Source organism: Polypterus senegalus, chromosome 8 (genome assembly GCF_016835505.1).
Source record: "Polypterus senegalus isolate Bchr_013 chromosome 8, ASM1683550v1, whole genome shotgun sequence".
In the NCBI taxonomy this organism is placed as follows: domain Eukaryota; kingdom Metazoa; phylum Chordata; class Cladistia; order Polypteriformes; family Polypteridae; genus Polypterus; species Polypterus senegalus.
In genome coordinates, this window is record NC_053161.1 from 4,525,649 (window position 1) to 4,541,440 (window position 15,792).

At 37.6% G+C, this 15,792-nt stretch overlaps 1 protein-coding gene across 1 annotated transcript in view; it reads left to right on the plus strand.

Annotated features, from left to right (window-relative positions):
* Positions 1–15,792, plus strand: part of cfap54 (cilia and flagella associated protein 54) — a 199,772-nt gene that overhangs the window by 69,966 nt on the left and 114,014 nt on the right. Inside the window, exons 27-32 of the mRNA XM_039760566.1 lie at positions 355–477; positions 2,968–3,132; positions 3,799–3,910; positions 11,461–11,547; positions 11,715–11,841; positions 14,728–14,836. Coding sequence (XP_039616500.1) covers positions 355–477; positions 2,968–3,132; positions 3,799–3,910; positions 11,461–11,547; positions 11,715–11,841; positions 14,728–14,836 — 723 coding nt within the window. The remainder of the gene's footprint in view (positions 1–354; positions 478–2,967; positions 3,133–3,798; positions 3,911–11,460; positions 11,548–11,714; positions 11,842–14,727; positions 14,837–15,792) is intronic.

A 15,792-nucleotide genomic window follows, 5' to 3' on the forward strand; every position in this document is an offset into this window, starting at 1 on the left:
TGGATGTGCAAGACTAAGATTTACAAAAATATACAATATATCACAAAATATGGGCAAATATGAAAACAGCATCTCAAAGTCTCAGAATCAGTGCACATTTCACATTTTAAAGTGCTGTTTTATTAAATGTTGTTTTTAATTATGTTTGGGTGTTCATGTATGTTAGTTTTGTATGGCAATGGACTGTTAATACATTTGCATGTTATCTATGTTTGTACTCGATGAAGACTGCCATGCAAGAATGAATTCAATTGAACTGAACATGATTCTGCCTGTGATGAATGGGTGTCCAGTTGTGGTGGCAATAAGAACTATGAAAGGCAGTTGAACTGTCAGTCTTATTGTTCCATCCAGATCTTGGTGAAATGCCTCACAGTTCTGCAAGAAATCCCTGCTGCTTACAGACAGAAGCGACCAATCCTGGGTACAGAAAACCTTCAGCACATGGTGGCATGCATGACACTCTACACTGCTAAGGTAATGTAACCTATGACTAAACTGTATGGGAACTCTGTTAATCTTAATAGCTGAAAGACATCGTAACAGACGTGAAATAAAGTAAACTATAATTTAACTATTTCATACTGTATGTACAGTATGTTACATATGTCGTTTACTTTTTCCCTGGCAATTAAATAATTAATTGCAACTCAAGGTTAGAACCCTTGAATATTCACTCACTATGACAACAATATGAACTTGTGCAACAAAAATAACAATTGCCTTCTGATATCCTTCATGAAAAGCAAAGCATGTTAAAATTATTTATTAGGCAGATGTTATTGTGGTTAGCGCAACTCCCAGCCAAGTCATTGTCTGCCTGTATCAAATGTCTTTCCTCCAGTTTCTTCCTACATCTTATATTATACACATGCAGAGTAGCATGAAACTAAACAGTCTCTAAATGAGTGCATGTGTAAGTGTGTGCATGAGTTTTCTTTGTGCTAGATGGTAATGCCATTCAGAGCTGCTTACCGCCTTGCTCCTAGCAGATTTGAGAGAGGTTTTGGTACCCCACCTGTACTTGTAATGGAATAATCACTTGGATAGATATGAAAGGCACTATATTACTCTAATAGATAGATAGATAGATAGATATGAAAGACACTATATTATTATATTAGATAGATATGAAAGGCACTATATTACTATATTAGATAGATAGATAGATAGACAGATAGATATGAAAGACACTAACATTATTATATTAGATAGACAATTAGATATGGAAGGCCCTATATTACTATATTAGATAGATATGAAAGGCACTATATTATATTAGATATATATGAGAGGCACTATATTATTATATTAGGTAGATAGATAGATAGATAGATAGATAGATAGATAGATAGATAGATAGATAGATAGATAGATAGACATGTATGCCACTATGTTACTATATTAGATAAATAGAAAGAAAGAAAGAAAGAAAGAAAGAAAGAAAACTTTTATACAAAGATAACTGTAAGGAGTGATCAAGGGATGTCAGAGGAAGTCAATAATAAAGTTCCAAAAACATAATGCTACCAGCTTTTTTACAGTATTGGTAGTAGTGAGAAACTCGGTACTACACACGTGCATGACTGCAAATAGACAAAGGACCCCAGAAGGCACATTGATGTGAGAGGAAATCATGAGTTAAAAACTACCAGTATGTTTGAAAATGACTTACAGTGGTGACGACATAGAACCATGCCAACAAGTGTTGAAAAGATAAACAGCAGAAGTAATTTCTAGAAATGTCTTAAGTTCAGTGTGCGATTGCAGATGTTGTACTTGTTACTAAAAAATAAAAATTAATAAAAGAGCAAAACACACACACATAGGTTCTTATTTTTTCCACTTTTATCCATCTGTGGAATTAGTGCAGAAACAGATTTGTACCTGCTTTGAGAGCAAAGTAACATGACTGATCAGATGAGGTGTAATCTTTTAACTGTAGTATCACAAATTCTGGTATTGTGACATTTCTAGAATGAGCAGTGAAAGAGCACACAATGCAAATACACTAAGCAGGTGCAAAATAACAAAAATGGCCATAAAACCTCCATCTCTTAGGTGGACTGATGCATCCACTTACCCACTTTTCTAGTATCAGAAAACTGTTGTCATAACACCTCCGATACTTAAACACAAAAATCCCTTTAAACGATTCTCTTTGTATCTCTGTGAGACCCCGGCCAGTCTACCTTCTCCCATTTGAGTATTTTTCCTTTACTACTCCTGACTCTTCCTCACAATTTTGATTTTCATGTTTTCATGAACACCCTGAATATCTCACACTTTGGTTGCAGTACAGTGCCTATGTGTGGCCAAGCTGAAAGCAATCAGGACACACAAAAAGAAGCAGCAAAAACTGAAATATTCTTGGTCTTGGTGCTATTAAAATGAGCAGAATACTTACAATTGCAATTTTTAAAGCAGCAGAATGTTAAATTAATTTTAAAGTTGGTTTGTTGTTTCAGGGATCCCACAATGTGTTAAGTCAGCATCACAATATCCAGAACGTACTCTGTACTTTTTGAAAAAGACAGTAATCAGAATTAAGATGCTATAAAGTTGTATAGGATTAATGCACCTTATTCAAAAAGAAAAAAAATAATAAAGCATGCATTTAATTTAAATAAAGAATTTTTGAAAAATCATTAATTCATTAGACAAATAACCCAGCCAAACCACAATTAAAAAAAACTAAATGTTTGATGTGTGTGGAGAGGTGTCCCATCCAGGATAAGCTGTAACTTGGACAAGCTGTCTATGGTCAATTATCTGTTTTTTATGCAGAAAATATTTGTATCCAATATTACATATACCCTGATGTTCTTTCTGAGACTCTGCGAAGCACTTTGAACATGGGAAAGGTGCTATATAAATAAAATGGAATTTTCTTCTTCTTATTATTATTATTAAAAGAATAAATATACGAGACATGTTGTTTGACAGTCTCTTGAACTCTCTTCACAGGTTCTGAAAATCTTCCAGGAATTCAAGTTGGGTTTAGCCTCCATTGAGTTGGGAAAGTCTCTGCTTCAAGAGCAGGTAGATGGGCCTCCTGGAGCAACCATCCCTGGCCAAATGCAACCATATGAAATTGATATACCAGGCAAACAGCCAGAGGCAGACAGGAAGGTACTGTACACAGGACGAGGATCACTGGATTCCTGCTCTACACACCTTTTATAATATTACAAAGCCAAAAACTAAATAAGCCCATTAAGAGAATGTTAAGATGGGGAAGTGGGTTCAGTTAGGTTTGAAATGTGTTGATACCAACAATCTTCTAGATCAGGGCCAATATTTATCAAGCGTCTCAGAATTACTGAGAATGACGTCATTCGTTCTACAATGTGAACTCTACTCCTCACTGTGGAGTAGGTATAGCACATTTCATAGCTACTTCTCATGTCCTACTCTGAGGTGGGACAAATTCTTATCCTAGTCAGACTTTTCTTGGTGTAATTCTGAAACACTTGATCAGTATGGGCATAGATTCTCCTTCTCTCTGTGTATACCAGTTTAAATCCATCTGCATCTGTAACCATCTGGGCTTATCTGTATACTCCTGCCAGTTTCATTGAATGTCTTCATTATATTTACATCTGTGTGTCAGCGTTTGTCACTCAGCTTCACTCTGTCCCAATATTTTTTATATGCATCAGTGACTCTGTTCTGGTCTCATTCTTTATACAGCAGTCTCTCTCTCTCTCTCTTTCTCGCTCTCTCTTTCTGGAGATTAATATATGAGCAGAGGTAGACAAAGTTCTTGCACTGAATTAAACCTTCTATTTCTTCTAGGGGTCTGGCATCAAGAAGCCAGCTGGTAAAGCGGCTCCTATCAGCTCAGAGGAGATGCTCAATGAACTTCTTCGAGCTTTGGAGGCCAATGTGTCAAAGGATACAAAGACAGGTAGACATGTAACCTTCACTCTCAGATGAACTCATCCAGTTATAACTAGTGGTGAACTCCAAAATACCTCATAGCTCTCATAGGTCATAGACCTTTGGGAGCAATACTATGATGTTCTTGTCATCACCCACAGCTGTAATAGCACAAATGAATTGTTTTAGATCAGGCCATCTTCTTATATAATACACTACCATGGCCGTTCGTTTGTCTGTCCAGGATTTTAAATCACCTGCGGCTTGCAAACCGTTTGAACTATTGACCTGAGATTTGGTACACATATACTACGTGATGTCTACTATCTGCTTTCAGGGTACTACACTTTTTATTTTTATTCTATTTTATTGTAGTATCAACTCTCAGTAGCGGCCAGCAGGGTTGCGGCGCAGCGCATGCATATGGGTGTCGTTCTCGTTCCCTACCACCTTCGCGGTCTCTTCGCCTACCTCTTCATATCTTAAATCATTCTTGAGGCTGATTGAAGACTTAAATGCTAAACGTACAGAGAAAGAGGATGAAAACTATAAGTCAAGTGTATTCATTGCACTTTATCGTGCAGTATGCCGTTACTGATTATTACATAATATTTGATTCTGTTTTTCAAATGTTATGCCATGAAGTTCTCCTGTCCACAAAGAATTTTCTTCAGGTACTCTGATTTTCTTCTAACATCCCAAAAACACACATTTGCTAAATTGGCCAGTTAAGTGTATGTGTGGGTGTGCGTGGTGATGGACTAGGACCCTATAAATGGAAGGGTATTAAAATTGTAATTAAATTGTAACAAATTCCAGCACCTTTCAACAAAACTAATGTATTAATTGAGTTTGGTGGACCAGCTAAATTTGCTCCAGATTTGGGCAGTTTGGGAACAAATATTAAAGTAAATAGATTCTGTTGAAATTCATCATTATGGTTATTTGTTCTTGTATTATCTGTGATATTTATATTTAAAACAAAAATCTCCATTATTTTATTTTCCTTGCTGGGGCTTGCAATGACCGAAACAGGCATGTTTTCTGACCAGACTTTTTTCTCCAGCCATTTGCGTGAAACTTCTTGTGGTTTTGTGCTTGCATTTAAAATAAAAAATGATTTGGAAATGTAACCGAGCACAATTTGATATAAAACACTTCCTGTGAAGTACCACAGTGAGTGATTCACTGCATTTTTTCAGCTTTAATGCCATTGCTTTGCACAGTCCAATACATTTCTCGCAACTATCATAGTCAATGCACCATTTATGTTTTCACAGTTTCTTCCACCATATTTTAATATTTATATTGATAATCAAAAATAATGAAACTTTTTATGTCTCACAGATCCTACATGACTTTCTCAAGCACAAAACATTACAGCTGAGTGGTGCACCTTGTGTCTTTAATATTACACAGCTAATCAATAAAATAATAAAAGAAATGCAATTTACTAACCAGTTATTCTTTAATGTCTTGGGCATAAATCCTCAGTTTGTTGGCTTATGTGATTCTTGAGAAGCATAAACTGTTCCCAAATGTGTCAGCCAGCAATATTTTTATTTTAAATTGTTTTCATACAAATCATCCTTTTGTTTTTCACTTAAATTGTCTGTTTAAAAAATCTTATTTATAGTGGCCACCAGATGGCGCTCAGCAATTCAAAACACAAAAGTCAAAATGTCTTGCTATTCATACATAGACAATGGAGTTCTTTCTTTGCATTTTTCCCACAGACTAGTGACAGCACTGCAATACCAACAACTGACAATGACTACAAAACACTGAACAATGAATGAAACACTAAGCACAAACATCAGATGATACGTGTAAGAGAGTTGTGACAAGCTGATTCGACATGCAAGTTAGAATTTCCTCTGAGATTTGTACACATGACAATACTACTACTACAAATACTATCACGACTACAAGAAACACTTTATAAGTGGCCATTGAGTATCCTAGTGATCTGAGAAAACAAAAATGATTGCAAAATCTATTGAAGTAATTCTTTAAAGTCAATGCATGCTGGTTACTTTTATTAGCAGATCCTTGTAAGTTGTCCATATCATTTATCCTAGTTCACAGAGTGGGTTCGTCAGCAAAATGAATTCTTCAACAGAAAACGAATGTGGAGTGTCTAGCACCAGTTAGCAGAGTGAGGGCTCTTATTAGAAAAATTCAGCAAACTGCCCCACTTCATCTCTCATCCATATATTTCTAGGTATTAGTGCCCTGTTGGGGGCATCACTGAGCCCCAAAACAGTAGACACAACTAGGCCAACACAGTCCTGGGTTCAAATATAGTATTTTTATACCTTTTCATAAGCCAATTAGCAGAATCACAGTCACCATTCCTTTTTCCTTTTACTGTCACTACCTTCCAATTACAACTCCTAGCCTGATGTGAGATGGTATATATTTAGATATTTAGATATATGGTATATATAGATGGTACATAGGTCATATTTCTGCAACAGGACTCTCAGAGTCATGCTAGACGATTTTTCATCTGAATCAGTCCCACTCCCATGTGGGGTCCCCCAGGGTTCCATTTTAGGACCACTACTTTTTTCAATCTGCATCCTGCCTTTAGGTGCAATTTTTAGAAAACATGCAATTTCATATCACCTATATGCTGACTACTGCCAAATTTATTTCTCCCTCAAGCCAACTGACTCCACCAAACCTCTCCTCGACTGCCTAGCTGACATTAAGGACTGGCTGGCTGTAAACTTCCTTCACCTGAACGATTCAAAAACCGAGGTCATTGTTTTTAGTCCCGACTGCAAACAGGCTCCACCCCTTGGCCTCGTTTCTCTTCCCATTCCAGTAACTTCGTCTGTCTCCAATCTTGGAATCAAAATGGATACGTTCCTGAAAATGGATGCTCAAGTCAACAGCACAGTAAAATCCTGCTTTTTCCATCTAAGGCGAATCGCCAAACTCAAGCCTATTCTGTCTAACCACCTCCTGGAATCAGTAATCCATGCATTCATTACGTCCCGGCTTGACTACTCTAATTCCTGCCTTTTTGGTATCAGTAAAGCCACTCTTTCTAGACTCCAACTGGCTCAAAATGCGGCTGCAAGGCTTCTAACTGGAAGTAGCAGAATCCAACACATTTCACCGATTTTAAAACCCTACACTGGCTGCCGGTTAGATTCAGAATCGATTTTAAGATTCTCCTCCTAACCTATAAGGCATTAAACGGTCTAGCCCCCGCCTATTTGAGTGTCTTGCTCCATTGTCACAATCCCCCTCGTGTTCTTAGATCCGCAGATCAGCTGCTCCTAACCGTTCCCAAGGCACGTTTTAAAGCTCGTGGTGAAAGGGCTTTCTCCGTCTGTGCACCCAGGCTCTGGAACTCCCTGCCCTTAGTGGTTAGGCAAGCCGCTTCAGTCGCCACATTCAAATCTCGCCTAAAAACGCACTTCTTCACATTGGCTTTTAATTCTTAACCTGTTTCATTTTCCACTTGCCTTTTGCTATTTTCTCTATTTTATTTGGTCCCTGACCTGTTTTAGTATCTCTGTTTTAATTCTCTTAATGTTTGTTTTTAATATTTTGCTTTTAGTCCTGCTTGTTGTAACTGTACAGCGCTTCGGTCAGTTGTAATGCTGTGTTTATAAGCGCTCAACAAATAAATATGGTATGGTATGGGATGGTATTTTTATTTATTTTTAAATTGTTATTTATTTAAAGAAAATAACATATTGTAGCATACAATCAAATTGAACTTATGAAACAAATGACTCAGAGTCAAACTAGAAAAAAAGAAGAAGAAAAAAGAAAGTTAACAAAAATTAAAGCAGGAACAAAAAAAAAAAAAAAAAAACTAGCAAAACAGATGGCTTCTTTTGTGCTGGACCTGAGACAGCATTGCACAATGGAAGCACTTCTAGATCAGCCTCCCAAAGCATGGCTAGTTCTCCCCTGCAGCTCCCTTAAGCTGAACCAAAGTACCCCAACAGAGCCGCCCATCAGAACTACAGCTCCCAATATGCCCTGCAGGTGTACAAATGGGAGATCCACCAGAGGGATACTGCCACCCAGTAGATATGGGAATACATGGCCCTGGGAGGCAATCTCCCTCAGTCCTTCTGTTATATTGGCTTTATGGCTGGGAAAGGTACCAGCAACCAAGCTGTCTGGGATGCTCATCCATTCCAGTGGGGATAACAGCCAAACTGTGTTATCTGTTACAATATATAATTCGATTCCTGTCGATCCAGCAGTTCACCAATGTTGAGAATATTCACCATTAATGTTTGTGATATGACATTTTGGAATGTACTGTGTAATGCAAGTACAGTAATAATAAAATGCATTGAATTCTTCATTCCAACAGATGGCACATCACCAACATTAGCACAGCTGTTGAGAATGTTATAACAAATGATATATATCTTAGCCAACCGATAAACTGACACTATAACTTATTTTAATAATAATTTTAGTTATTTTAATTTTTAGGAAAATGTAAATAGAAAAAAAATGTAGGAAATAAAAAAGAATAGTAGGAGTGCTAATCTCTTTCAGTTCCCTTAAACATTCTGGTGATCTGCCCTCAATAACACAGCAAAATAAAAACAGAAACAAATCATGTAAAGGAATAACAGCTTTCATTACAGTAATAGCTATAAATGGAGCATGTTGGGTCTGAGTTTCAGACCCTCACTAGCTGCTGTACTTCTCACTATGTGATAGTTAATGGCTCCAATGGGGTTAGTACTTCCTATCATCCTGTTTTTGTTTTCAGTTTTCAATTTTACTTATTAGCTTATAGTGTTTCTTGCATATGCCATCAACTGGAATGAAAAATGCCTTCCATTTTATTAGTACATATAAAAAAGAGCATTGGAATGGGTGTGTTGAAAATGATGCCTTTGAGTGAATTGAATTTATTTGAATTAGATGACACTTCTGCACTTAGATTTATTTTACACTAAGCCAGTTACACAACAGATAGATAGATAGATAGATAGATAGATAGATAGATAGATAGATAGATAGATAGATAGATAGATAGATAGATAGATAGATAGATAGATAGATAGATAGATAGATAGATAAAAGGCACTATCTATACATATAATTCACTAAGGCAAGATACCCATGGAAAGCACGCCGGAAGGGGCGTGGATTCACTAAGCAACCGACAAGTAAGACACCTATGGCGCACACAGGAAGGAGCCACGGCCACCAACTCCAAGACCATTGGATACGACGACAACTCGCAAAGCCACACCCACTAACTCGGACGCAACGACACAGACGTCATTTATATTCGTCTGTCGTAGAGGCCACATGTACCTCCGAGCGACGTTGACTGTTCATAGAGGCATGTTTCTCGCGGAGGTCAATTGCCATATTCAGTGTGTAAAACGGTTTGTGAGGGGTATCCCATGGGATCCTTAAAACAATTCTTCACAACTGAGGTTAAAACACAATGAAGTAAGCAGTCTTTAAAAACCGAGTTTTCGGTTACGGCGCACGACCGCGTGCACCATAGCAAACTGTTTTACACGCTACATACAGCAATTCACGCTACTACCGTGATCGGGTGTCTTGGTGGATTATATATAGAAATGCAGCCAAAACCGCAAAGAGCAATGAAAAGTCTACGTGAGTCACAGGTGCATGTGGACTGTGCAAAGACGACAACGACTCAAGTGATGAGTTGGAGGTGGGCACATGAGCAGGCAGGGCGCGATGGCGGTCCGCCAGTTTTCAGTCACGGACAATTTTGTGTTGGTCCGTTCTGTGCATTGTTACAATGTTGCTTTTCTTGCTGATTTATTACTTTACCGATTTTTCAAATGTTAATTTTCTCCCTATGCTTAAAAATCATTAAAAAACCGGCCTGATTATGCGGCGTATGGTACGCCGCGGGTTGGCTAGTGTATTTATAATTATACTTTATCTTGTTTATGCAGATGACTGAAGCACTAGCTGCACATCTATCTGTAGTCTTTGTTGTCTGAGGCACTGCCGTACAGGTTAGAAGGGGTCTTGTTAATTGCTAGCATGTTATACTATTGTTGATAAGCCATTCACAAAACAGCAGCGTGCTATTATTTGTTTTTTGTGACCTAAAGATGTTTCAAGAGAACAGATCCATTGCTGACTTTTAGCAGAATTTGGAAACAATATTTTGCCTCAGTGAAATCCTTACAAATAGATTAAGAATGGAACTTCCTGAAGAAAAAACTGTAAATAATAGGTGCCAGTAAGAAAAGCAGATAGTTTAATATGTTTAAACAAAAACAAACAAACAAAATAATAATCATTTGAGGGGTACAATAGCTGGCCATGAATTGAGAATATTATGGAAACACTTCTTTCTTCTGCATAGATTCAATGTACATTGTGTCTTTGCTGCTGGATTAAGCATGCTATGCTCCTTGCTGTTTAGCACAGATCAGGTGGTAACAGGAACAGGCCCCCCGAGTACGTAATGCATCACAAGCTCTGTCCATACTCAAAAGCTCAAACGGAGAAGTGCTAGTATGGAGTAGCACAGTATCGCAAATCCGATCTTTTGCCAGATACCAGCTGAATGCACACACAATTAGCCATGAGGTCCAACAGCAGTCAAAATAAACCTTAATGGAGTCTGACCCCTCACCCTCCCATAGTCAGAAAACACAACACCCTGTGAAAAAATAATAATAAGACAGAATTATTACTATTTATTTAAGGTGTTTCTATTTTTTTGATGGAAGAAAAAGTGTGAAGCATCTCCACAGTTAGAAAACAAAAAAGATGTGCCAACTGCATGGACATGACCACACTGAATGGCTTGTGCAAGAAAGCATGGCATCTAAAAATGCTACGCGGCATGGCAAATCAGTGCTCAGACATTGGAACTCCATGAGCACAATGATATATTTGCTTCACTTATTGTTAGTTTAAGGCCATTTGTTGTACCTTGTTTCTGGGTTTTATTCCGTTTGTGTCTGTTGTTGTTTAAGGCACGTTGTAGTGGTTAGCAGTCCTGCCTCAGTAATAATCGGTCTAGCATATTTGGCAGACACTTCCTTAACCCTCAGGGACAGTTAAAAGACCATTACACTATTATAATCCTCTCAAAATTAGTTCAGTTCCTCCTTCCTCTTGACTTTAATGCATTTCATCGAATTCATCAAAAATCCCCAACATTTCTGTGATTTCGCAAAACTCAAAGTGAAGTGAACTCAGTGGTGTTCACAAACCACTAGTCATAAACCTACTTTCTCTGCTTATCATGTTATTTACCACTGATCACCTATAAACAAAAGACTTGCAAGAAGTAAAAATATGATCTAACATTTTTATCATAGTCCATAATATTGAAAAGCACTTCCCAGCTGATATTTCCATTACTTGCTTTCTGTCGTTGCAATGTTATCAAAGGTCTGTCCATATTTAAGAACTGAGACGATCAGTAGTCCAAATGGTACTGATGAGTGGTTTTCTCAGCATTTCACTCTACCCTTATCTGATGTACTTTGTATAAGAAGTCACACCATGATGCTCAGTTCTTCTAACACCATGTGTCTCTTCCTCTCTCTTTCTCTCTCTCTCTCTTATTAGTAAGCAAAGAACTGACAGGCCAGGAAGACCCCTCCATTCTTTATTCTCTTATTTATTCATTGCCTCCGAAAGCTGCATATAAAGAAGGTGAGTTACAGCTGAGGTCTTTTTTGCAAAATGTCTTTTGGCAGCAGAATAGTTTTGTGGCTTTACAGTCCCAATAACAAGCCCAAGATACCATTACACTTTGCTTTTCTCATGTGTTGTGGTGTGACTCTTTAAAGCCATTTCTATGTATTTGTGCATACTTGCAGTGTCAAAATTTAAAAAGAAAGCCCGCTATCTTGAGTTTATGACTGTGCTCCTGCAGAAGACATTCAGTGATGACCAGATGGATCTGGTGCTCACCTGGGGACAGGAGATTCTCCTCATGCTTAGCAGGTAGGTCTGAAGGAAATGGTGAGCATTATTAACTTTTAAAAGAGATTTTCACTTATTTTTCTTAGTTTGAAGGCTTAGCAAGCCTCCAGTTTTGTTTATTTATTTTCGTTTTCTGAAAAGCATTATATAGAATACAGTAATCCCTCCTCGATCACGGGGGTTGCGTTCCAGAACCCCCCACGAAAAGTGAAAATCTGCAAAGTAAAAACCATATGTTCATATGGTTATTGTTATATATTTTAAGCCCTTATAAACTCTCCCACAATATAATAAACATTTCCCAAACAATTACCATATACAGCCTAAACCCTTTGTATTCTATTAGATATTAGGTAATATTCATTGAAATTATGTATGTAAACACACTTTATATACAGTAAAACCTAAATATTATTTTAAAGATATCGAGTGTCTCTGATACAACATATGTTACAGCCATTACGACAGACAGGCCACCAGCAATAAATACGTACAATGCAAGAAAAATTGTATACAGTAAAATGTGTGTACAGTGACACTAAACGTGCGTACATGTACTAAGTACTGTATGTAGAAAATTCATTATGGTTACTCACCAACAATGACACGACGACTTGTCTGATAACGATGAGTTTAATTTTACTGCACAACAAAGGAGAGCGTTACAGCTCTTCAAAAGGAGCCGCTTCAGGCGATTGTGTAGCACTGCCGTTGTTCATCTTCTGGCAGTCTTCAATCTAAATCCCTAAAGCAGATTCCATCTGGACTACCTCCTTATTACATCCAGTTACAACTTGCTTTGCGCCCTGGTTAAAGGACACTGTGGCCGTAGATCTTATATTCTTTTCCTCCTTTTTAAATAAAAAGAATCGTGGACTCATTGATACCATAATGGCATCCTGCAGCGGTGTAGCTGTTCCCTTCCTTTAACATATCCAAAACTTTTACCTTTCCGGCAATCGTTAACATCTTCCGTTGGCGCTTGGGCACGGCCCCTGAAGCAGTAGCAGGAGCAGATTGTTTTGGAGCCATAATGAAGGGCTTGACTATGCACAAAGATAAACACAAAAGAGCACAAAAGTTAACTCTTTACACAGCGAAACACGTTGATGCTGAATGAGCGAGACGAGACTTCCTGGTTAACGCAGTGGAATCGAATTTGGCGCTCCGTTGCTGAGCCAATCAGCACACAGGAACCTAACTGTATGCTCTGATTGGGTAGCTTCTCAGCCATCCGCCAATAGTGTCCCTTGTATGAAATCAACAGGTCAAACCAACTGAGGAAGCATGTACCAGAAGTGAAAATACCCATTGTCTGCAGAAACCCGCGGAGCAGTGAAAAATCCGCATTATATATTTAGAAATGCTTACATATAAAATCTGAGATAGAATGAAGCCGCGAAAGTCAAAGTGCGATTTAGCGAGGGATTACTGTACATTTTTTTTTTTTTTAAATAAACTAGGGGGTTCTGCCCCCTGCTCGCTTCTCTCGCCAGCCCCTTTGTGGCTCTGCCACTCAATTATGTGGAAGCGGACGTACAATTTAAACAAATTGTTATTTTCATGGAAATTGTTACATATGTATAATAGACCTAACAATTTACATTACAGCGAGTAATTAACCATAGTAAAAAATAGTAAAATGTAATAAATTGAAAGAAAATTATGTGTCATGTTGCATTAAAGGTATTCGTTGCATTATACGTTTGCATTCTTTTTGGCTTTGAAATTAATACACAAATACTTTTTAACCTTAACTTTTACTGTAAAACTTCAGTAAAAACAATATTTGAAATTAACGTCAATATTGCTTTGAATTATGATTCTGTATTTGGACTTACATAATGACAACGCAACATATAACTGCCCGTGAGTGAATATCATTTCTTTCAATCTAATAAATAAAATTTCAAATGTTTGTCCCTGTGATTTGTTAATTTCATAGCAAAAGCTATTCTAAAATGAAACTGTAAACGTTTTAATATGAATGGCATATCATATCAATGGCATATCTTGATTTTTCCTTTTGTGTCTAATGTTATTCACGGAAGTTGTACTACGTTACCTTTCTTGTCACCTGTTAAAATTTTACATGTCAGAATTGTTTCGACCAATTTTGAATACAACTAATTTTGTCCTATTGCATAGCCCATCACTCATACATAAATTGTGCAATAATACTACGATACACCCTTCTTTCTCGTAATTCGTGTGGAAGAAGACCGGACTGTGTTAATGGTTGTAGATATTCTTTGGGATATTGTAAGTTGATGTTTTCATCTTCCACACGATCACCACCAACTGTTTCAGCATAGTCTATTGATACACATTTAACCAATTTGTCGTGTAACCAATCAACATTTTTGGCATTAATTCCGTTGACTTAATCGTTTCTCGGTGCTAGGATTGCCCGTGTACTCATTTGTACTGTTGATAATCCATCATGATGAAATTCTTCAATAAGATTTGGACATAATACATCTTCTTTAATTGGGAGCTTAAAGTGAGAAAAACGTAAAAATTTATAAGAACTGAGAGCGCAGGAACTGACTAAAGCATTCACAATGATGAGAGGTGAGAGTACCATGGGCGTGGGTCATAACCCTAAATAGTTGAGAGTAGGATGGGACTTGAAAAAATCTCTTGACAATAGTCTCTTCTCGTCTCAAGATTTTCTTTTATAATAGAAAGATATGTTATTAAAGTAGGTGGATGTTAGTTATATTCTAATGAGGTGGAGCTTGATTTCTCCATCATCTTGATCAGAGAATCAAGTAGATGTTAGCCCTAATTGTGTGCTGGCTGTTTTATGGAACTTCAATGTCATCACACTATTCCTTTCATTCCCAGTGATAATATGGAGTTTCCATCTTGCTCTTTGATCTTCTTGGCACTTGTTTCTTGTAGGAGGGATAAAGTTCTTACTCAGAGTGGAAGAGAGGATGAAGATGAGAGGGGAGGTAGAGCCACCAAGAAGAAGACGAAGTACACAGCTGAAGTGACTGAGTATCAGAAGGTGAGTCACATGGAGTGTGTAATTAATAACAAAGTGGCATCTCTGCAGTCTTCCAACAATGTCAAGTGTAGTCTTAAAGTTTGCAAAACTGTGAATTAAAGCACACAAGACAAAGAGGCTCATGAGTAGAACACATAATTTCAAAACCTGCTGCCATCTTGAGGCTTTCACAATCATGTACTGACACCATGATATCCCTACAATCCCATCTCCCAAAATCTTTTCACTTCCCTTCTCTTTCTCTTTTTGTTTTATCCCATCAATTTGTTTCTCCCATTAGTCATCATTCACCTAATTCTATACAGACAAAGGACAATTTTAAAACAGTTCTGGGAGTCATTTCCAAGCCAGTGAAGTGAGTGTGCCTCCTGAAGACCTCTGATGTTCCTCCCTTTTTAAGCTCAGAACAACTTACAAAACCTGTCGTTGTTACATTGTCCTCTTGTGAGTCGCCAAAAGACTACACTCTTTCAGTTAAATTGGAAGACACCAATGGCATGTCCAAGTGTTCTTGCATGTTACCTTTCTTGGACAGACTTCATGTGATACCTCTGCTCTCTCTTCTTTGACACACAGCACTGAATGTGCACACTGCTTCCTAGATTTCCATATCTATGACTGAAGACCAAAGAACAAATCAAGCACACACACACATTGCAGTTAATGGAGTTTGCTATAGTGCAGCGATTCTCAACCTTTTTCTCCTTGTGAACCCCGTCAAAAAAAAAGGAATAAATTGGCGAACCCCCTGTGTAGTCATTATAATAAGTTTATCCTTGTACGTTGGGTGTTTTGTTTCAGTGTGTCTACGAAGAAGTGATTTTAAACTGCTGTTGGCCAGGACTTCATTACAAATTAGACAAAGCGGTTTAGGTTCTGACTCATCCCCAGTAAAATAAAAACCCATTTGTAAATAGTCATTGTCATATTTTCATTTCTTGTCTTTTGTCTTACTA